This window comes from Aulostomus chinensis, chromosome 10 (genome assembly GCF_037954235.1).
Source record: "Aulostomus chinensis isolate RoL2024-O1b breed Wild chromosome 10, RoL_Achi_v1.0, whole genome shotgun sequence".
NCBI classification, from domain to species: domain Eukaryota; kingdom Metazoa; phylum Chordata; class Actinopteri; order Syngnathiformes; family Aulostomidae; genus Aulostomus; species Aulostomus chinensis.
In genome coordinates, this window is record NC_141329.1 from 4,228,697 (window position 1) to 4,252,848 (window position 24,152).

At 41.0% G+C, this 24,152-nt stretch overlaps 2 protein-coding genes across 14 annotated transcripts in view; one reads left to right on the forward strand and one right to left on the reverse strand.

The window, feature by feature from the left end:
* Nucleotides 1–24,152, reverse strand: part of trip12 (thyroid hormone receptor interactor 12) — a 48,559-nt gene that overhangs the window by 21,261 nt on the left and 3,146 nt on the right. For 2 of the 11 annotated variants that reach the window (XM_086215658.1, XM_086215650.1), the window contains exons 1-4: nucleotides 9,229–9,353; nucleotides 5,447–5,593; nucleotides 5,014–5,139; nucleotides 4,019–4,806 (exon numbers count right to left, since the gene is read on the reverse strand). In XM_086215658.1, the coding sequence (XP_086071784.1) occupies nucleotides 4,019–4,806; nucleotides 5,014–5,139; nucleotides 5,447–5,544 (1,012 nt within the window). In that variant the 5' untranslated portion in view covers nucleotides 5,545–5,593; nucleotides 9,229–9,353. Of the gene's footprint in view, nucleotides 1–4,018; nucleotides 4,807–5,013; nucleotides 5,140–5,446; nucleotides 5,594–7,995; nucleotides 8,017–8,734; nucleotides 8,973–9,067; nucleotides 9,354–10,379; nucleotides 10,401–22,194; nucleotides 22,319–24,152 lie in introns of those variants that run through there. The other 9 variants (XM_086215660.1, XM_086215659.1, XM_086215652.1 and 6 more) reach the window with 8 other exon arrangements.
* On the forward strand, nucleotides 13,151–24,150 carry zbtb38 (zinc finger and BTB domain containing 38). 3 transcript variants are annotated; one of them, XM_086215661.1, is made up of 3 exons: nucleotides 13,151–13,348; nucleotides 13,908–14,179; nucleotides 19,849–24,150. In XM_086215661.1, exon 3 carries the CDS (start codon nucleotides 19,882–19,884, stop codon nucleotides 23,503–23,505), a length of 3,624 nt encoding a protein of 1,207 aa, XP_086071787.1. In that variant the 5' UTR covers nucleotides 13,151–13,348; nucleotides 13,908–14,179; nucleotides 19,849–19,881; the 3' UTR covers nucleotides 23,506–24,150. The 3 variants fall into 3 exon arrangements, with proteins under 3 accessions (XP_086071787.1, XP_086071788.1, XP_086071789.1); XM_086215662.1 differs by lacking the exon at nucleotides 13,908–14,179; XM_086215663.1 differs by lacking the exons at nucleotides 13,151–13,348; nucleotides 13,908–14,179 and adding an exon at nucleotides 17,362–17,816.

The window sequence follows — 24,152 nt, forward strand, 5'->3', positions numbered from 1 at the left end:
AACCTACAAACAATTTCATTGAAATCTGTCATGAAATTTTTTTAGTTTGACCAATACAGGATATATTTTGACCAGCCAGAATTCAATCCCGTTACTTTCTTGCTGTGAATCAGTGTTAGTGTGCGCTTCTTTTTGACTTTTAGGGTGATTTTTTTTTCTCATATTGTGAGTATAAATTAGGTAGACTAGATCGACTCCCAAAATCAAACTTAGACAAAAAGGTAACATGTATTTACACTAAATGTACACCAAAAAAAATACAAAATGAAAAAAACGATGTCCTGCATATATTACAATCGCAAAACATTTGTCTCTGCTGATGTAATGTCTCCAACAGCCTCATTACTGCTCTTTTAGCTCTAAGGGAACTATTACTTTCCAAGAAGTTATAATGGCTGCACATAACTTTGAGGTGAAAGAGTACAGGGTTATATTTTTCTACTCAGAGCTGGCGACAATACTGAACATTATTCGTGCAAATGTAATTAAAGAATCATTAATTCAAACCACACAGCCAAAATTTGTGGAGAACACAAGCATGTGTGCTCTGTAGATTAACCAGCATTGTTGTTCCCTAAAAATCATGGCATTAACTAACGTTAAGGAAATGGATTTCCCACTTCAGTCAATTGTTTCAGAATAGTAAGAGTCACAATTCTTGCTTGAATTAATTTGCTCTCCAACCCCCGACGACAAAAAGGAGCAGCTTCAATGTTGACTCTTTAGAGCCCTGTACCACTGACAAGTTGGGTATTAATAGTAACCCAAGCATGGCACTATGACAGGGCAACCTTCATGCTAGGCGTGGGACTCATAATTCACTCGGACAAAAATAAACATTTTAAATGTGAACCCAATGGAAATTTAACATATTGGAACAATGAATTTGGTGTTATTTTTGTGCCCAACTTAAAACTGATTTATCCAAGGTCAAAAAGTAAACACTTGCACAAAATTCAGCACGAAAGCTTCTCTTTTATGCAAGATTCAAATGCAAGCTTAAATCATCAAACTCCATATTATTAAAAAAGCGCTTCCTACAGTTCACTCTGGAGTAACATTCACCATGATTAAAATAGTACTGCCTCTTGGAAAGCCGAGCAGAATCACTGCAAAGCTATGTAACTGTATAAGCTTACTACTTACCATTACTGCTGACAGTACCAGAGCCAATGCATGTGAAAAGTATAAAGCTGACGGCATTGTAAGAGATGAAGTTCTCTTCTCTTAACAGAAGCAATCTATGAGACCTTTTCTGTCCTCAAACATACCTCTGGTCAGCTGGTGGCAAGCCAAGCCAACTTAGGAGGGGTCTCTCCAATTGGGCCCAGGGCAGATGGCAAACCACCCACCTCAGTGTCTATCCTTTCACCCCCCTCGAACAGTGTGACCCCACACTGACCTTTACAGCTACAATTCACTTGAACGTGTTATGTGAACATGAGTACACATCAGATTTTGACTGGAATCTCTGTTTACTTAACCTATTGCCCTTGAAAACTTCGTCTTCACACAACCAAAGGATGATGTCGATCAATATTTAAAAACCACAGACCATAACAGTTTTTGCACTGTCGGGACAAAAATTTTGACCTTATTTCTCTGATCAGACATCCACTAGTTTAAATATAACAGCTAATCAAATAAGTGCTTACTTAAGTGCTGATTACATGAGGAGATATGAATAAAAGGTACCCTGATGGGAGTATTTGGTTGATGAGACCATGCAACATGAAGAAATATGGTATCAAAGAAAAGGAAGAAGGAAACTTGAGGCTAAAGGCCGAATGACACCAGGTCTGTCCAGTCAATTAACACTGTTATCAACTGCAGCAGCTATCCTGACCTCAGAACTGATCTTAATTTCTTTGTATCAGGTCACACTCTTCTCATCACAGGACAAGGCCGCCCTTGACAATTTTACATTTGAACTCCGTAGAACCGGCTCTGTTCGTGCCATGGGGTGAGCAGAACAAACGGAGCCAGTGTAGCAGCTTAAAAATCCCGCTCTGCTGATGCTAAGTATCACAGACTGACCTGGTATTGTTCAGGCAAAATATATGTTGACCATGTACACATTTCATTGGTGTGATTTGCAAAGGACAAAAAAGTAGGAAAATATACGGTGCACCAACATGACATGACAGCAAAATCCGTAAAAATCCCACCCCTGACAGTTACACATTAAAACAATGTATTTGCAAAATGTTTCTCAGGCCTCAAGGATTCATGGCTTTTGGTGAGAAACACTGAATCTATGATACACAACATACCTTCAAGACTGGTACGTTTAATTGTTATTCACGTGGAGAAAAGAGAGCTAAGTGATATTCAAATTTAGAATCCAAAACATATCCTCTCGGCAAAATAACTGACTGACAGTGGGAACTTTATATTACGTTTTATTCTGATGAAGAAACCTGAGGTGTCAGGTGGTGGAAATGCACCTCAACGCTTGTTACCAACCACCATAAAATGAAAAGGTTGAAGCTGTCTTAACATCAAAATGCTCAACTCCTATCTTAGAGGGCAACATGATTAGTTTGCAAAATGTTCCACAATGATTCTGTAACGAGGGGGAAAAGTGAGTCTTAACAACACCAAATCTTAAGTAACCTGAAAGATTGCCATTATAATTAAGATGTACTGAAGGAAGAAAACAAGAGAAGCAACCGTTACAGCACAGTTTCAGGGAGAGTGCCTTTATGTTCACTGGTCATTTTTGAAAATAGTATTTGGCCATGCTAGCCACCCAGGTAAATCTGAAAACACATTTTAGCATTTTACTTTATTTCTTAATATGTCTGTGCACACAATTATCCCTGTCATCGGCTGGCTCTCCTCACTAAACCCCAACTGCTCTGTTATAGCAGCAACAATGCAACCAGCATGATGCGTGTGAGCGTGAGAGATGTTGTTCTGAAGCAATGCTGCAAAACTTTAATGTAAAAATATGGTTGGTTCATTATAAAACTGTGGATTGCAAATACATCTGGATCCCCCCCCCCCCCCCACGGCATTCCAGATCCTTTTAACGAATAATTTCTCCACATTGTGTGTTTTCAGTCGAAAATACCTTGAAGGATATTTTACAAGTAGGGACACAGTCCATTTATTTTTTTCATCTCCTCAGTGCCTCACTGAAGCTCTCTCAGACTTTTTAAAAGTTCAGCTATATCCCTGGTGGACGTAATTCTCTGCCTAGGTTTTTAATCTTAAAAATAAATAGTATGCAAATATTTGTATCTATTACAGCTAGGAGTACAGTGAATGCTGGCTTATGTTTTGGGAGAAAAAAAATCTGAAGGTCCGTACCACCCATCCTTGTGTCTGTCATACACGTGACATAATATTTGCTCCACGCTGACAACTGAATGACCAGCAATATTTAGGTACAAACAATATTTTTCAGTTTCCAAGTACCAATGCAGTAGTTGGAAATATGAGCTAGTCCCTCCGCTTGTTCATGTCCACTCACCAGATATACCCACAATATTCATTGTAGCAGAGTGATATCGGATATATTTATGTAAGATACATGTGCGAGATTTAAGCTGGATTTTATCCCTGTGTATACACGGATTATGTATACTTATTTTCATTGTAAGTATCAGTATGCTGTCTGTCTCAAATATTTCTGCACTCAGTGGTGAAAATGATATTCTAGTAATTGATGAAGTGACATTGCTTGGATGAAAATAAAAGTGTAACCTTCATCCACACACGTTTTGTCTTGACCTTTTACAAGCTAGTTATACTCCTGTCTAAACCACTTCAATCCTTTCAAAATCATTTAAGCAAACTGTTGAAGTTTGTCCTGCTAAACTCAACACCTCCACTCCTAAATGAGGTTTTCAGTATCTCAGATCTTATAAGAAATAGATGTTATCGTACTACAAAATTGTTACCATGTTTTGGTGGAATTCTCTATTGTCAATCTACTACTGAAATCAGGTGGGGATTAAAATCATCATTTCTAGTATTAACAGGGGGGTTGCATACACAATAACTGACTTACTTGCTAGTTTAGCTTGTAATCCTGATGGCCCAGGTTTGGAGGTCTCAGTTTTGGAGGAACCGGGCAGGGACAGTTTAGGTTTTGGCAGGTTGACTTTTGGATTGAAGCGTGCTGCCCACTCAAACTTTGACGAGCTGGCGGTTTTGGCCTGCTCCTTGTCACGGGTACTACGGCGTGGGGAGGGGCTTGAGGCTGAGCGAGAACGGCGTGCCTTGGTCTGATCTTTCCCCTGTTTGACTCGAGCGCCCTGCGTGTTGGTGCTGTTTGTGCCTGTAGTGGAGGAGGAGGAAGAGGTGGAGGCAGAGGAAGAGGAGTCTGTCACGTTGCTACACCCAGCTTTGGCTGAGGCGGCTGATTTAGACGCCAGCTTGGTGGGTTTTGCAGTTCTGCCCTCTGTACGATTGGGGAGGGACCCAGCGGTGCTACTAAGACCGGGGAGAGAGTCTGCTTTCTTCCGTTTCTGGACTGGTGGGGCCCCACTGGCCCCGCTCTTCTTGCTCTGGCCTCGACCTGACGATGCAGGTGGTTCTAAAGCAAGAGATCTCTTCTTAGACTTAGCTGGGCCTTTCTTGGTCTCTGAGATATTGTCTCTGGGTGGTGGGAGCAATTTGGGCTTCTTGGCAGGAGTCGGTCCCACAGTACTAATTTGGTCAGGAGCTTCACCTCGCTTCAGCCCTCGGGTACTTTCACTTTTTGTCTGGTGTCCTGGTCGATCTTGTTCTGATGTCCCTGCAGCCTCTGGGTCGTCTTGCAATACAAATGAAGCCACTGACAGAGAAAGACCGCTTCTGCAAGGGAGCAAGAGAGACAACAAAACACAAATCTCAGAAAAGTCTGTAAAACCTGTATATAATTAAAATGCCACATTCATCGTACTCATTCAGATTTAGAACAGAATCCAAAAGGTGCACAACATTTAGGCAGCCACTGGCTAAACCCTGCATACTGTACATTCACGCACAAACAATGAAGTACCAAGTAGAGAGGAGGGGTACCTTCTTGAGCTGTGCCCTCTGGACTGGCCAGTGGCTGAGCTGGGTGTGGCTTTGGAAGCCTTAGAATTAGGTCTTCTACTTTCGGGTGGGGAATTTGCTTTATGTTTTACCTGCTCTGACTGCAACCTGTAAGGTTGGAAATTAAAAAGCAAGCAACATTTAATCAAACCCCCCAAAATTTTTGCCGACTTCCTCAGCATATCTTGTGATCATTAGCACATTTAGCGCAGGAAAAATACGAACACTGAGGTAATTACTAACTGGCTATGAAAAATGTATTAGTACATGCAAACATCACCCATTAACTTGGTCCCTTTAAGAAAAATCTTAACAAATATTCCCCACAAACTATAATTACTGCCTCTTAATTGACGCAAAATGTGGAGTTAGTTTTTCACCGGTAACTTAATTGCAAAAGTACAGGTAGTCTCACCTTCCCGCGACTGTGTGGTCTTGTGGCTGGGCCGCAGCAGTGTTCCTCTGTGAACGGCGCAGTGACCCCCCTGGATTGGAATTAGGCCGGTTGGACATTGGCACCTCTCTCCTGAAGGGACATACCCTTTCTAGACACTACCATTCACTGTGATCAAAGAAAGGGAAAAAAAACACATAAGGAACACTCTTCTGCAACCAGGGGTTTTTCCTCGGGCTGAAATCCTCTGAAGGTGCTGTAAATGACTACTGATTAACTTTTGGACAATCAAGGTGAAGCTCACTCTTCCAGTACATTTGAGAGGATTAGAGACAAGGCTGTTTCAACAATTTCACCCAAGATTACAGCAACTATCATTCTGGATGACACAAATAAGTTACCCTTAAAAGTACTGCCAAGTTCACACTGCTCAGTTTTGCAGAAACACCCTCACATGTTCTCAAGTCTGCAAGCTGTCTCCTATTACTGTCCCAATCAGTTTGATTATATAAAATCATGGCAATCCATTGAAATTGTTCTTTTCCAAGTCAGAACATGGATTAATAATGGAGTAGGGACCCAATTAACTTCTGATTGCAATCAGCTATGAAGGGGCAGTCAACCACCAACCATTATGATGGCCAAATACTGTGGAGAATGAATTTATTTTTCCCCGGCTCAAGAATCCTGAAAAAAAACAAACATAAGCAGTCAAATTAGCTTAATGTATAGAAGCTACACCAAGAGCTGGACTGCAACCCTGCATGTAAACCCACTGAATATGTGTACTTAGACAAATCACTTGAAAAAAACACTCAAACAAACTTCACTAATTTTGTTATCATACGTCATGAGAATGGATTGGCCTTTCCCTTGTGGACCTGGGTTCAGCAGCGAATTACTTCCTGGCTAAAAATTTCAGGTGTGCTTCTGTAAACAGCCAGTTGGGTGCGCTTGGGTACACTTTGGAGATAAAGCGTAGTTTTCAGCTGTGACGAGGAATATCCACAAAAATAACCGTCACTCGATGGCGGTAAGGTACAGCACTTTCAAGGAAAAAGCCTTAACCATACAAGACGAGAAGACAGATCTGTTGATTTGTGTCAATTTGTGAGAATTTCTACATGAGGAAACATTTTTTTAGCTCCAGAACTTCTCTATCGTTTTTTTTCAACACTTACATGTGTAGAATTTGATGAGTGGTCCTTATGTCATATGTATATATAACCCTTTCTCCACAATGGTTGGACAGCTTGGAAATAAGTTACGACTCCAGTGGAAAACATGTTCAATGCAGAGTAGACATACAGTACCCCATCAAGCGACTGTTTGTAACAGAATACGAAAAGCTGCTTTCCCATCAAACCCTTTCAAAAGCAAATACTGGCTTCAGGAAAATACGCTTTGATGGACACTTCCTTTAATACCATCAGATATCCAACCAACCTGATGTATAACCAACCTCACAAAAATGAAAAGTAGTTTTAATTCATCCAATACTAACGGCAATCATTATTATAAATTACCTATGAATAATCTAAGAAATAAATAGTATGCCACATTAAATTTGTGCAGTGCAAAAGCACGCCAAACAACCTCTTACAAAGTAATTATAATTGCAGCCTTTAATAGTATTTCTAGTAGTTTATTTTAAATCAGAATTAGGAACAAAGTGACTTCAATAAATGTAATAGCATTTTTGAGGAATTCCTTAATTCCATTATTTTCTATGACACAAAAGCCATAACAGGATTAATGATAAGTAGTTGACGTGTTTGCACACACGTCATGACGATCCTGTCAACTGATAAAGATTAGTCAACCCCAACTTTCATGGTTTTCTTTTCCTATTCAGAAAGTTAATGCCGTCAAAATGACTAATTTAATCAAAGCTCAAATCCCGATATAATTGATCATAAAAATACGCCATACTTGGCAAGCTCACAGGGCCATTTTAGGCCTGCACTGACAGTGCATCCTCGTCTTTGTTTATTCGTCCATTCTGACAACTGGTGCGCCACACTCGCCTTTATCTGATTAATTTTAGTTAAGACGTGATCTGCGGCTGGAAACGCTCGCTCAAGCTTACTATGATACGCTACTTAAACACACAACTCTGTCCAATTTCAAGACCCATGATTTACAGAGGCCTATATTTCTGACGTAGTTCTCCAACACCACCGACTAGCATGTTTAGCCACTCATATCCTAGCTAGTCCCATACATTTTGACAGTGGCAGAGTCGCATCCGTGTCTAAACAACAAACCACCACATCCCCACAGGACACCTTGAAATGACTCGATTTTGAATATTGTGGCGAAAAAACGCAAAATGCCATCGTGGGTAGCGTTAATCTCGTAGACTCTTTCGATAAAGTTACACTGGCTAAACTAGCAGTGGTTGATGTAAATGCGTAGTTGGCGTACCGGTGTGTCAACCTATCTAGCGTTAGCTACCTAAATAAACACACAGACAAATTCTATTAGCGCCCTTGTTAGAGTTACGATGGCGATCTTTTACTGAAAGGCCGAGATGGGTCCCTTAGTTGGCAAGATATAATGTCGTTCACCTGAGATCAGCTAACGTTACACGTCGAAAATGGCAGCTCGACTAGACAGTCTTCCCAAAGCGGTTTAATATCATATAGCTAGCTAGCAGGCTACTATTGAACCAGCTCAAGCTAACTTCGTATTCTGCGTTAACAGCCGTGACATACACAGTCTGCCTGGCTACTAAAAAATGTACATGACTCGCACGCAAGTTAGCTCAGCTGCTATACTGTTTGATGGGATGATCAAATCAGACATACAGAACTGTCAAATCGACACATACACCTTGATGGTCAGCTCTAGTCACAGTGCATCACTCTCAACTGTCAAAGTAAAATTCAGAACAGAACGTAGAGCTAACAGACGTTAGCACACTGAGGATCACTAATGTTTTCTAAGCTGACAGAAGGCCAATGCCTAACCCTCTCTAACGCTAGTTCATGCTGTAGCTTAACGTTATAATACCCAAGCTAACACCAGATCACAAACATTCAACATGTCGGCATTGGACATAGTTGTAATTAAGAGTTCTTTTAAGGGGGACGTTACATTGTCAAACATAATCAAGCATCTTGAAACATTAGTTTCGGGGCTAATTATTCGCAAGCTAATGCTAACTTAGCCAAGTGGGATAACGAATTCTTCCCACTACGACTGTCCAATCGCTAACAGTAAACTGACAAACACAAACAACCGTTTGTTGGATTCATTGGTGTATGTGTTAGCTATGCTAGTTTTCCGGTTGACAAAAATACTGACCTTATCCAAACCGATTTAGCTACCAAAGGGCAGTCATACAAGTTAGCAAACGGTGAGCGTTGTCAAATCAAACAGGAGCGATTTAGCTATTACAAAGCTAACCTTGGCACACAAGCTAATTAATATTAGCAAGACTTCTTGTTGCTAGCATGCGATTGTCCAGCTCGACATTATGGTAACTAGTTTCTCTGACCAAGTATAGCTTTACTGCAACACACATTTTCAGTCTTGTCGGCACACTTTGGCTAAAATATGTGAAAATTCACTAAGTTGTTGTCTAGCTAGTAGCTAGCATGTTCACGTATGCTAGCAAAAAGAAATGGCCTCTGATACCTTTTAGACACAAAAAACAGGAAAGCAGAGACGGGATTCAAGACCCTAACCAAACATTGATACTTTCCTCAATCTATTCGATCTCGATTCATATCGAAGGTCCAAAAGACTGTTGGCCGAGATGTCACTGAAAAATTCTACCTTTGGTTTAATGTTGTTACCTATTTCTTCCAGTGTTGTAGTTGTAACAGACAGTGCACCAGCTCCTCTTTTCTCTATCCTACCCTGGTAGTTTCACATCAGCTGAGGGGCCTACAACCGCAATATACATCCGCTTGATTCATCCGCGCAGGGACTAGTTACTTCTTAAATTACCCTTCGACATCTGCTTGTTTTGCGCCAGCCTTTTCCGCTGTGGGCAGTTGGATGTATCGCTTTGTAAATATAGAAATAAATTCCCCTCAGACCAAAAAAAGGCCTATTTTTGTAATATTACATTCTGAAATATTAGTATCAGGTCTTGACCTACCCCCCATCTCCTTATACACTTATATAAAAATGTGTCTCTGTGAATTAATTTGTGTTGTATAACTTTTGTAAATTAAGAAAAAAATATACAGTTATTAAAGTAAACAGTAATACAAAGTCATAAAAACATGAGACATGAAAGGTATTGTTGAAAATACAGTAACTATATGTTGGAGAAAAAATATATATGCAAAATATGATGTACAACAAAGGTGTTGTATATATATATGTGCTGAGGGCGCTGCAATTTATTTATTCTTTTATGGTTGAAGGACTTATTTACCCTGGTTACACTTCAGGGGCCATGCAATAACCCTGAATTCATGGTAGTAGTTGACATTTTGATGAAATAAACAAGACCTGCCCTCCTAATACTTCAAATAAATGCATGAGTGATTGCAAAATATCACACACTATCCTTCAAGTCCACATTAGCCTTTGAGTTGCAGCTGCAAAACAAGTCAAAACAGAGGAAAATCATTGGGTTCACAGGACAGGAAAAGGAAAAGTTGCATGAGCATTCAGATTGAAAGCTCCAGGATTAATAACTTAAGAGTAAAACATTGAACACAAACAAGTACGTATGTAGTACAAGTAAATATTTAAAGGTCACAGTGCCCGATGTGATTCAGTAGTGTTTTGATGTCTGTGCTGTTCTAGAATAAAATGGCCGAGGTTGGCCTTTGTGATAATGCACCAAGGTTGACAAGTATTGAATGTATGTATGAAATAAATTAATGATAAGGCTGTCAAGCTATAACCTGCCACAGTATTTTACGTGTGATAAATGAAAGGCATGGTCAGATTTAGAGCAAGATTGTAATGGTTTGCTGTGAAAACTTACTTGATTTAGTTTTGTGATCCACTCATGGTTTCAGTTGAGACTACGACTGCTGCACTACACTGGAACTCACTGGTACACAGTGGAGCATCACCAAAAACTCTCCTATAAAGACATATAATTATTATATATATATATATATATATATATATATATATATATAATACATAATATATATATATATATATACATATAATAATAATAATTATTATTATTTTATGAGCACAATGTGGAAAATTGTGTTTTTGTATCAGTTAATTTATTGTATATCAATGTGTAAAATTCTTGAAGTGCCTACCCCTACATGGCAGTGCAGTAATTAACATGAGAGTTCTGAGTCTGAATCCACCAGCCATCTGAGGGCTCTCATGTGGAGTTTGCATGTTGTGCGGATTTTCTCTGGGTGATGCAGCTTCCTCCAACATACCACAAATTTGTAAGGTAGGTTAATTGGACTTTATCAATTGACCACATGTTGTCTCTCGCTATATTCGGGTCTTGTAACAGACCGGCAACCTGTCCTGGATGTACCCTGCCTCTCACCCAGTGATAACTGGATAGGCTACAGTTCCCTGCCACCATGAACAAGATAAGTTGCAACCAACTCAAAATTGTGTGTAGGCCCCAGCACTTAAGGCCATGAATTTTATGATACAAATATGTTATACATTTTTGTTCTATAATAAATGTGGCCCTGTGATTGACGCCCAGTGACAGCTGGGACAGGCTCCAGCAGCAACTATTCTAAGTGACCATCCTCCGCAAAAAGATTTTTTCCAACTTGTTACAACCAAAAGTTGAACTGATATTTCATTTTTATCAGAGTTACTATGAGCATAAATAAATAGTATTTTGAATTCCCACAGGCACCTTTATGTTCTCTTGGAATAAAGTTATGTCATATTCACTCTCTTCTGGCACTTTCTTTGGAAATCATGGTAAATTTCTTGCCAAAATGAATGCCAGAGTGTACAACAAGAGTCAAAGACATCCCAACATTTGAGAAGGCTGCAGTAAAAAGCTTCTTTATATGAAAACAAAAAACTAACTACGACCTATTGCCTTAGAAAGTGTTTCTGAAAAACCTTTTCACTTGGCCTTAAATTTGTTTGGTGAAGTGGCACCATACTCTGTTGGTGTCTGTATTTTATGTGATATAAATATATCATTTCATAGCAGAAGCTCATTTAACCTATTTAGGTTAAAGAATTTGATTTGCAGACTGTATATGGATGAAAATGTTGGTGCCAATTTTGGGCAGCAGATCCTCAAACACGCCTTTCGTCGAGGAAGGTTTGAATCCCTGAACCAATGAAATATCAGTGAAACTCCTGTCCTGCGTGCATCTCAAACCTCCAACACAGATGGCATCAGCATCATTTAGATCGGGGAAGGTGAGAGACAGCAGTGCAATTATGTTTATATCATACCTAGCCCAGTCACATTGAGTACAAATCAAGAGGAGTACCAGTAGTTAGTTGATGCAAAGATGGGGCGCCAACATGCAGGTGCATTCCTGACATCCAGACCTGTACATCTACATTTTGTTTCATTTAGTTGTGCTGTGCTCTCGTTTGTACAGGCTCTTGTACTGTGAGGATTTTAGGGACCAAAATGTGATAAATTGATGTTCTGCATTCACCAGTGACACAAAGTGGTTAGCTTACACCACTGAGGAAGAATTTTACAGTGGCATCAAGGAGCAATTAAAAGAACCAGTTTATCCCCATCTTGTTACAGAATAGGGATACAACTTTATCAAAATAGTCATAATGGATTATACGTGTTTTTACATTTTGCTTTAAGGGACAGTTCATCCAAAAATAAAAAAAATTCTGCCATTATCCACTCAGGATAGGTGAATTTTTTTAGTTCACAAAGTACTGCTGGAGTCTCAAAGTAAAAGGCATTTTTGTAATTTTCAAACAACTGAAAGCTATGGCGACCAATTTTGACCATTCCAAAACTAGCCCATAACTCCCCTATGAACAAATTAATTGGTGCAGTGTGACCGGAACGTGAAACTGTTCGATACTGAGTCTGCATTAGTGCAGGCATGATCCAAACAGGAAGTGCACACGCAGTCAAATCATAAGGTCACTGAATATTTGTTGAAAGCAAAACAAAGAGACAAGAATTTCACGTTGTCCGTAAGGTCGCTTTAAAACAAACACACAAAAGCCCATATACATGCCGAGCCTACATAAAAAAATTAGATTAAAATATGGTACAACACATCATGGTTTTTTTGATGTTAAGTATTTACTGGAACAGTGGAAAAGACGAGGCAGCGCATGAGAAATTCTGCCATTTTTTTGAAAAGGCAGTTAAATATTTTTTACAGCCATTTAAGTATGGTGTACATGTGTTGCCATGGAGGAGGCTGCTTCCTTGTTCCCGAGAGTAACAAGGGCATCCCATAATTTGACGATCCGTTCATACCCTCCCCCGACATTCAGAGTGTCCTCCACAGCTGCGAGTGACTTGATTTAAACTTAAATGACACTTGGTATTGAAGAGGTAGTGGTTGGTAGGGAATGGTCCTTAAACAGCACTGGTCCTGCTGACATCACAACAAGTTCATCGGTCAGTTCCAACACACACTTCCTGTTTACATTTGCCATTAGCAATTCTTGCGCCCTCTGCTGTCGGCCCTCAGCACCCAACGCTATCTCTGCTAGCAGACTGTATAGTCATAGTTCCCTTGTTCACATTTGCAGCCAGCAGAGGGAGCAACGTGGCAGTGAAAACTAGAGTCAGATGATGGGAGGAGGAGGATCAAGCACATAAACCCTTGGGTAACGTGTGCAAAACAAGTGCTGTCATTCTGGTTGCCATATTCAGGCCTAAAGACCACAACACACTTATTCTGGATTGAAACCTTGTACAAATACATCAGAAAGGGCTTCTGCCACACCAGTCGTACCTGACCTGAAACCTCCACATGCAAGCTACAGTAACCTAAGAGCAAGGTATGCACTGTTTCTTCTGTTTCACACAGGTACTTTGTAACAGAGACAACAAATGTCAATAAAACAGCTGTATAATATAGTAATCTCCTTAATTGTTTAATATCTGCTACCACGAAAACTGACAAAATAGATGCATAAAGCAGAATACTTTCCATTGTCCAGTGTTAGACCTTAGGGACCACAAGAGGAATGTATGAGCAATGTAAGTTGTCCTTAAAATGAAATGTTTTTGCCTAAATCATATCTGGGTGTTGGAGTGATCTAACATGAAAGCAAACAATCCAGACTGGTAGGTACTATGGCCTATTATTAGCCTCTGCACACGTTACCGCCTTCACTCAGCTGAGTCCAGTCGAGGACGAAAAATATTCATTACGTAACAATAAAGGATCTGTCTCCCAGACCCACTTCCTGAATACCACAGGAGCAACTAGGCCCCAAACTGAAGCAGTACTGGAAGCTTCATCCATTTATTTGTGGAAGCCGTGTAGAGCAATGCTGCTTATTTTCTTCTTATCACTTGCCTCCACATATTTACCACGCCACCCCTCCTTCTCAGCTCCTCTTTTTGGGTCAGTGATGCAGCGGGAGTGACGCAGCAGTGGCAGGAGCCTCTAGAAGGCAACTATAGGAACAGGGAACCTCTGCCAGAACTTTAGTCCACAGACAACTACTAGACAAGAGTGAAGAGAGAAGATGGTAACAGCCTAACCTAGAACAAAGGAAGAACGGGAGCCGTGTAGTCACAAACACCAGCGAGACGTCCAGGGACAGGCTCAGCGAGACGTCCAGGGACAGGCCCAGCAAGACCTTCCACACAGAAACATTTTGGTAGGCAACTCAAAATATGAGTGCTTGGTGTGATAACAGAGTTACATGGGATGAGTATCTTTGTTTGCAGTGACTGTGAATGCTTTGAGAATGAGGATGAGGCCTACTCAGCTTTGAACTGCTGCTTTGCCTCTTTACAGAGCAACGTCCCCACAAACCACAGCTGACTACTGGTTATCAGAGGCGCAGAAGCCTGTATGCTTTGTACTGTAGTTTTGGACATATCCTGCCTGTGGTAGGGTGGTGCTGCTAACAAGATACTTATTAAGATCCTGTGGATGAAATAACTAATCCATTATGTTTTAAAGCGATATAATTCTATCTATTCAAATTAAGTATAGGTAATTATTTTTGTCCATTTGCAGTTTTATCGTTATTCACAATAGTTATAAATGCCGTAAAGTCTGGTTTAGCATAGCATTTGAAGAAGAAAAACATTATTTTAGAGACCTACCACGTACTGTACATCGTTTTTGAACTACAGCCACCTTTCAACAATGCATTACATACACATTATGGTTTTTGTGAAAAAAAAAAAGATTGGGATGAAAAGCACCATACAAATAAACAATTTGGACAAAAAAAAAACAGATGCAAATGCAGATTAGTATTCTGCCTATAGTCAAAACCTTAATTTACTTCTTAAATTGTTGGTGCTGAAATAACTTTGAGAATAGGAGTTCAAGTTATAAGGTTGTTTTCTACTGCAGGAACTCTCCCCAGGTAGCAAGAATGTATACAGGAAAGGCCCTAATTGGTACATTAAAACCTCTTTTTCCACTGGAGTGCAGGCTCACAAGCTGAAGTGATAATTTTGCAACAGCCTCAATCACAATGTAAATTCAGGTGTTGCCAAAATAACAACATAGAACAAGCAGAAGAAAAGCAAAATGCAACAAACTGCAACACAATAATCATCTTAGCAGCAACTTGTTGCTGATAATTTGGTCCAACAGTCCATTCGTTAAGTCTGTGTAAAATCCTGGTAAATGTTGGGGATTGATCATAGCAAAGTAGGTATTCATTCCTCCCCAGAAAACAGTACTTTAAGAGGTCAAACTGGATTTCTGCCCTGGGGTATGAACCCACATGAAGGTACAGACTGCCCCAAAATGACCTGACGTAAGGCGTCAGCTCCGGTGGCGGGCTCCCCATTTCCAAACAAAAGATTTGACATGCACATCCAGATAAAACTGGATTTGGGCAGGGTCGGAGTCAAAACTGAAGTAACGGAAAAACAGCTTGCATTCATCTGACTGATGATGAAGAGCTGTGGGCTTGAAATGTCACTGGGCACTCTGGTGCAGTAGAAACATTGCGCTGCAATGCGCAAGATTTTTTGGGATTCCCCATTTCCCAAATTCACATTTTCAGGCACCAGTGCTGGAGTTCTGATATGACACCAACCCCCTCACCACCACCGAGCGGCCAAACACAAAAGGGGGTGCTATGTGTCGATATAGCTGTGACACCAGATCTTGAAACTGGAAAGTTTTGGGGATAATGCAGGTGATGAAATGCAGTCAGACCACAAGGCTTCAGATAAATTCTGTACAGTGTCAAAATAATGCCCGAACAAGTTTCAATGCAAGCTATGCAAGTTTCAACGAAATTATATTCTTGTTGCCGGTGGACAGGTCAGTCAAAAGGTCACTCCCATAAGATTTTTGAGCTTCAAATGATAGAAAGAAGCATTTAATATTCTTTCTCTTCTTTTTAGCCTATATAGTTATGTCATAATTCTCTGAATTTGTTTCTGCAGTCTATTGCGTATCATCACTATTTAGCAGTGTTTTCCATCTTATTTATTCCATGTAAATGTATAATGTCAGCATCTGAGGGGATTTATTGTCTTAACTCCTGCTGACAGTGGCATCACATGTGCACCCTCTGCTGACAAAAATGGAAGCAACCAACAAACCAGCAAAAACAGAATATCCCTCAAAAAAGCGTGAAATCAGATTTAACACCCATGACTTGCTTTAAGCAGTCTGTGGTCCTCATATGGAATAATGTGTCTAATAAATATGGATGGTGAAAATGTATCTAGTTTTCATGTCTTAAACAGGTTTAAATTCATATGGGACCACTGCATATGCTGTAGTTGAAGGTGTATGTGTGCATTTCCAAACACAAATGACAGAAACACCATGGAGGGATGTCAGAAGAAGTCCTGACTTTATCCTCTCAAATTTGTGCATTATTAATTCAGAGCACTGCTATAAAGAAGCCATTTAATATAAACATAATATTAAATTTAATGTTTTTTTTCAGTATGTTGTTTATTTACCCAGATTATGCAGAGGACTACGTATATATAAACCTCAGAGATCATTTGTGAGTGCATGTCAGTGTATTAGGTGTCTTCTGAAATGCCTCTAGGACCCAATCCATCATGCTAATGTAAACACAATGAGCAACCACATGCATGCTCATATGGCACCTGCTATTTTTTCTTGTGAAATCAGCAGTAAATTGAATTTGAAATCTCAGACTTGAGTTTAAAGCAGGTCTTCTTTGCTGTCGTGAAGATCCACACAGTCCGATGACTCTGATCAGTTGTGGAAATAACAGAGCAGCATCCATCCTCAGAGGCAAACGAGAAGCTCAGAGTGCCGTGTCGGGTTTAGCTTCCTCCCCTCCCCCTCGTCTGCAGTGCTGACGCATCTGCTGCTTTTGCATCAATCAGCAGCCTCCATATAGGTATACCCAGAGTCTCCGCAGATTTGAGGATTCTCTTTTTCCCTTAGCATCAGTTAGCACGCTCATTGCATTTGAGAATGCACTGATAAATGTCTTTCACATTATTGATATGACACACAATGGGAAAGTACTGCTATCTTCTCTTGTGTTCTGCATTACCTAACCACAGTCACTGCGCAAGCACAGACGAAGGGCTTTGGTGTAATATATTGCTGCACAGAAGCACAGATGGTGTAGCGTGACGCAATAAAGGTGCATATTGTTTATGAAAGATCATTTTGTTCCCTCTTTGGTCAACATCAAGATGCATCAGGATCTAGGGTGTAGGGCTGGGGAGATTTAACACGCCATTCATGTACAGCAGAGGGCTCCTTAAACCAGCAATGCAGCTGAGCATTTTCTCTGGCTGTTGCATCGGGTGCAGAGCTGGTGTGTGATGTAGCACCCAGCATCTCTCCGCTCTCCCTACAGCCCTCTGCCATGCTTAATAAAAGTTGCAGTTTCCTGCTCAGTGGTTCCAGAACGAACGCCTCAGTTGCCCAGCTAGCACAAAGGCAGACCCATACTCCAGTTTAGCTACATGCTTTATAAATTGCGAGTCCTTGTTATAGCTCTGGTAGGACGGAAGAAGGACAGTCAGAGAAGGGCAGGGCAGATTTAGCTCAGGACCTGGGCTGGATGGATAGAAGCGAAGGACGTTGGAGCTGGAGTCATCGATACACAGAAAGGGAGGGAGAGGAAGAAAGACGTCAGAAAAGGCTCTGCTTCTGACAGCACTACTCTTCAGCGACCATCATGAAAAAAAAACTACTTTCGCCTTGCTCTCACGAAATTGTTTTTCATATATAGAAGGTTATATTGAGGGCTTTAGATAAGGGATACTGCGTGACACTGTTTCCTGTGCAGCCTGCATCATTTTCTCTGATTTACCAAGGTATGTTTTGCATGGTTTCCCTCAATTTAAACCCTGTTTTGTGGAAGCACGCTTCTCAGAGGTGCATGAAGTTGCTTTTGCTTTGACGTTTCGCTCTTTGTTTGACAAGACCCTCTGTATACCACACCGTTATTGTTTGGTTGTGGTTTATGAGGGGAATTTAGTTTGCAGGTTGTGATGTAGCTCTCAAGGTAATGTTAGGTGTGGCTAAACCTTGAGCACTGATGATACATTCGAAAATTCCGCTCAGCATGTGGTGGCAATACACCACGGAAACAGAAAATTAAAAACGAAATTAAAGCTTTGAGAAATTAAACTATTAAAAGCAGAAACATGGACATTAGTATATTGGCACATCACTTGCTGTTATCTAACGGGAAAGTCCTTTGAGTAGGATTTCTCTACAGTGCAAGTCAGACAGAAATACAAGGTATCTTCAAGCGGAGACAAACTTCGATTGCTCTGTACGTTGCTGGGTATTGCAGGTTCTAAGGCACGCCAGGATGTTTGTGCTAGAGAAGGGACCGAATAACCGGACAGCTAATACAGCCACTTGCCATCCAGCTGAATCCCAATAAGTGCTGCGCAATAGCAAGTTGCCATGACAACAGAGGCCTGTCTGAGAAAGAAAGCAGAAGGCTGGTTGTATTTTCAGCAATATGAGGGGCTTAGAAGAACGGCGGCCATATTGTATTTGTCGCACCAACAGAAAATTGCAAATTAATGAGAAGACTAACATCAAATGATATCAATAAGAAATGAATCCTGTTTCATAGAAAACCTAACATACAGTAATGTTGTTACATTTGAAATACTTTAATTGCAGATGGTGCAATTGCCCAGGACAAACTTCTTCAAAAGACGAAAACAAAATCAGGCAAATGATTTTATCCAGAAGGAGACAATATTTAAAGTATCATTAGTACGGACTTAATTTATTATGGCTCATGACAAACTGAAAGTGTTTTCCGCGAAACAGGCATGCAGAGCAAAGACCATTTTAACAACAAAGGTGATAAATATAGAGGTGTTGCTGCCAGAGTAGCAGCAACGGCAGGAGAAAGAAACTCATCCTGTCATGTGAAACTGCACAGTCATAGTACAACAATTAACACAACAGGAAATGAAGATTATAAATGAATATGGTGAAGTAAAAACTTCGGTGCTCTAGCTTAAAGTTTAAGGAACACTGACCCAAGAGAGATTATTATTCACACACAGTACAAGAGCAGGCCAGGCGACTTTTAGGAGGTACATTTGACATGAGAAACACTAAATGATTCAGTATGGACTCACAGGCTCGGATATGAGTAGGCCACAATAAGAACAGCATGGTGGGTAATACATCCTTTCTCACAGTTACAATCAATGAACTGCGACTTCCTCTGAGAATTGCAAAGCAAAGATCATTTTATTACACTTTCGAAATTAAGCAAATTCATGAATGCATCCTTGCAATCATCCCTCTACAACTTAACCCGAAAAAAAATCCTTACAGAGCTTTCATGAGGTCTGTGCTTTAAATGTTTCATTTCAAAGTTCTTTATATCTTATTATATTCCAACTAGCTAAGACATTTTCATGAGATTTTAAGTAGTTAAAAAACAAGGAAAGAGAAGGATAAAATCCAAGAAATTGCTTTAGAAAAAGAGGATGTAAGACATTGCGAAGCATCTGTAACTAACAGTAGATGACCGTTTGCCAGCTCTTGATGTAAACTCAGTATGTGACTTGCGTTTCAAGCCTTGTGCATAGTACATGATAGAACAGGACGACAATCGTGGTGATTTTTCTTTCCAACCTGCTGTGTGTCTATATGAGTTACCCAAACAGCTGGCCAGACTGTCTGGAGCTTATCTGTCAGGACATTGCTGCCATCTAGTGTTAGAGCACTAGAAAAACTTAATTGTTTTCAAAGACAGAACGCACAACACCCTCTCGACTTCTGTAAAAATGCTTTTGCAAGTTTTTGAAAACTTGCGCAATAAATTAATATTCATATCTATTTATTTTTTTCCCCTTTTTTTTTTAGATGACTGTGAAGTCTTGCTGCACTTAGGACCTGATGGATAGTGCTCACCCTCGCACCCTGCTCAGCAAGCTCAACGAGCAGCGCTCACAAGGCCTCTTCTGTGACGTGACCATTGTGGTGGAGGATGTGAAGTTTCGGGCACATAAGAACATTCTAGCAGCTTGCAGTGGCTACTTCAGGAATGCCCTGACAACCCCTGACACATGGAGCTCAAATCAGGTGCTGGAGCTGATGGACCTCAAGTCTGAGGTTTTTGCCAGTATCCTCAACTTTATCTACTGCTCAAAGGTCACATCACCTGGTTCAGAGGACACAGGGGGGCTTGTGGCAGCAGCCAAAAGACTTGGAATTCCTTTCTTAGAAAAGCTTGCAGAACAAGAGAAACAGGCCTCGGGGGTAACTGAACCCAAAAGCGTTAAATCTACAGATTTCCCAGCTCCAGTGTCCAAAAAAACAAAGAAGGAAGCCCCCAAACCTGAGGAGATAGACAATGCCAGAGGACCAAGAATCACTAATGCCTTCTCCATCACTGAAGTATGTCCAGGGAACAATCCTTTTTCCTCTCTGGGTCAAACCAATGAGGAGAGACAGTCACCTGAAGTGGGACAGCTCCCAGTGAACTGCCCCACAACCTCCTGCATCAATGGGAACAATGAAACCACGCATACCCTCTCAGAGCACTCCTATGCCGTAAACCAAACTACTGAAGAAAAAGATAACTCTCAGTGGGACAACAAAAAGGTCATCAAGCCAGCAACACCACAGCCAAAGCAACTTATTTACCGTAATGCAGGCCCACTTAAAAAGCGCCACAGGTTGAGGGGCACTTTGGCTAGAAATATACTTCCAACACCAGCTGAACACACAGATGAACCAAGTACTGTAAACCCTACATTAGTTGCAACTGCAACTGCTGCACCTGTCAGGACACCACCTCCACTCTCTTCAGAGGCAGAAACAGACAAGCCTAAAGAGGTGGTGCCACCCGCAGCCACTGACCATGTTCAAATGGAGTTAAGTCCACCGACCCTTTCTCCTCACACTGAGGACAGCATCTCAGTCTACGGATGTGAGCTCTGTCCAGAGATATTTACAAATAAAGCTCTTCTCACCATTCACTCAGAAATACATAAAAAGCGCTTTGTAAGTCATTTGTTTTGCAAGTTTTGCCACCGAAAGTTCATACACCTCAAACGGCTGCGAAACCATGAGCAGGTCTGTCCCAAGGCTGTCAGAGGCCTATCTAAGACAGATACCTGCGAAATATTGGCCGGGGAGGTGGACATAACTTCAGATGACATGCCAAATGAGGAGAACGTGACACAAATTCCTTCTGTTGAGCTCCCCACACCTTACAACCCAGAACCCCTTCAAATGGACCGATTAGAGCCTACGCAGGATGCAAAGAATGTAAAGCCAGGTGGCAGCCAGAGGAGATACAACTGTAGTGTGTGTAAACGGATATATGTCACCCTATCCAGTTTAAAGCGGCATGAGAATGTACATTCCTGGCAGAGGGCCTATCCCTGTCATTATTGTAATAAAGTGTTTGCCTTGGCAGAGTACCGAACCAAACATGAAATCTGGCACACAGGTGAACGCCGCTATCAGTGCATTTTCTGTCTTGAGACATTCATGACATACTATATCTTAAAGAACCATCAGAAGTCTTTTCATGGCATTGATCCCACACTAGCCGTGAAAAAGAAATCTGCCAATGGTGGACTGAAAGCCAGCGTTTATCCAATCAAACTCTACAGGCTTCTGCCTATGAAGTTCAGGAAGAGACAATACAAGACATACAGTCAGACGTATTCAGAGAGCACTGAAAGGGCTGATCAAGCTCCGGCAGAGGGCGATTCTCTCATCCCACCATTTGAAGGAAATGGTACCATCAGCCATGCTGACAACGTTCCGTTGCCTCTCACATTCATGGCAACAACAAAGATGGTGGCACCTGTCATGCCTCGCATCAGCTTTGACAAGCCATGTGACAAAGACATGGACCACAGTTTGATCACTGACACAGAAAGTTGCCACCAGAGGGGCAAAAGGAAAGAGGGTGAACACATAGGTTCATCTTTCATTACCTATGAAAGTACATTCCCTTTGCAATATGATAAAGAGTCTGCTCCGCTGGATAATAAAGATGACCCGCTTGATTTAATGAATTCACAGCATATCAGTCATAACATGCCATTCTTAAACTCACTGAAAACTGTTAAAAAGCTCGGTGAGTTATCAGCTTCAGCAAAAAGAGTGGAAGACATGACCAAGGAGATACTTAAGACAAGTACTGAGAATTTGGTGCTTGATAAAGCAATGGGAGCAAAGACAGAAACATACCTTGCCAAACCTGCATGCCCAGGTCCATCGATGGATGGTGACACGATGCCACTCTGCCAGATAACAGTGAAAATAGGCAACGAAGCCATCATCCGCCGCAGAATCAAAGGATCTAAGCTCTTCCCTAGAAAGAAAAGGAGAATCAGAGAAGTGAGGGAGGTGGAGAGCCTTAGTCAACACCATTCAATACGGGAGAAGGCGGAGAGCCCCAGGGTCCGCCTCAGACCAGAGGTTACTGCCACCACAGTGCCAGAGACATATGATGATGCCAATGACATGGCTGATAAGCTTTGGCGTCCTTACTATTCTTACAAAGCTAAAAAGAAGAGAAAGAAGCTTCGATTCAAGCACAGACAAGCTCTGCTTCACCATTATTCTCCAACATCTATGGATCGCGCAGAGGCCAGTGCCAGTGAGGCCCAACTGGACAGTTGGAGGACAGACGACAGCATCTCAGGTGGGAATGGAGAAGTCAAACGAAGTCTTAGCAGAAACTGCAGTCCGAGGACCACCTACAACTGTGACATCTGTGACAGCTCCTTTATCACAGAGACTGGCTTGAGAGCGCATATTATTGGTTCCCACCCTTGCTTCTGTCGTACTTGTGGGAAACAAGGTCCCCCAGGTGAGGCCCCTGCCGGTGGTGATTATATCTGCAACAGCTGCATGGAAAATGGCTCATGCTTTGATAATACAGCCCGGAGCCCGAACCCAGAGAAGAAATTCCGCTGCTCCTTCTGTCCCCAACGTTTTCTCTACCTCGCCACCAAGAGAAGTCATGAGAAAAAACACCAGGAGACAACAGAGGAGGCATACAAATATGAGAATTTCAGACCAAGTTCGAAATTCTTAGCACACTTGAGTGGGGACATCAAAACAGAGGACACTGACAATCAAAATAGTATTGACATGAACAGTGAGATCATGGATGGACATTTTCCCACAGACAAGACCAAAATTGAGGACACAACTGACTATATGTCCACATATCAGGACAATTCATATTCCCACATGAAAAGTCCAGTATCAACATGTGCTGACCAGCCGTTCTCCCTGATACCTTCAAAGATGAAACATAAAACAGACAAAAAAAGAATGAATGCAGCACATTCTATGCATCTCACTTCAAAAAATCAAGACAGAGAAAGCAATCGAAACAAGGAGAGTTGGATGGGACCAGAAACAAACAGTCTCAATGATCGGGAGAAGTCCTGTAAACTGCTGAGGAAAAACGACTCTGAATCTCAAGGTGCCCACATTGGTCTGCACAAGCCAGAGAAGTGGGTGTGCAAAGAGGAGCCATTTTTCTGAAGTGGCTCAAGGATGGTAGCCCAATAAAGGCAAGAGAGAAGGTGAACGGGACTTTGAGCCTCAGCTTTGATTTGTAAATGCAAGGAATGAAATGTTGTCTTTGAAGCAGAGCTCAAAAGATTTCTGAAGGACAGCAAACACTATCTAACATCAATTTAAGCTGTATTTTCTCCCCTGCTATACACTGACTGAGTGATTTTTCACATTTATAGAAGGTTTTTTATGTGTTATTACAGACACAGACTGTACTTCATTGTCTATGCATACAAGACAGACTCTGTGCCATGGTTGAGAAAGGAAATGTTAGCAATGTTTCCTGTGAGTAGGGTGACGGTTGTAATTTTGTGCATCTGTAGAAAAAGGTGGAATTTGTTTCAAAAGCTGGCTTGTGTGGCAACATTTTCACTTTATATATAATATATACTGTATGTATGAGGAAAATAATATGAGCTCTGCAACTGTCACATTTTTAACTCCCATTCAGTTAACTGGGCATGTTGCACTTTATAGTTAGACTATGCTAATATGTTCAAAACTTTGATAATTCAAATATAATTCATAATTGTTATAATTCTAATTTCTACCATATGACACCATTGAGATTAAAGTTACAACTTTTGTGTGTTTATTATGTATAAAACATGTAC

Excerpts from the sequence above, each read along its gene's own strand:
- zbtb38 (XM_086215661.1), top strand. The coding sequence starts at position 19,882 with ATGGATAGTGCTCACCCTCGCACCCTGCTCAGCAAGCTCAACGAGCAG.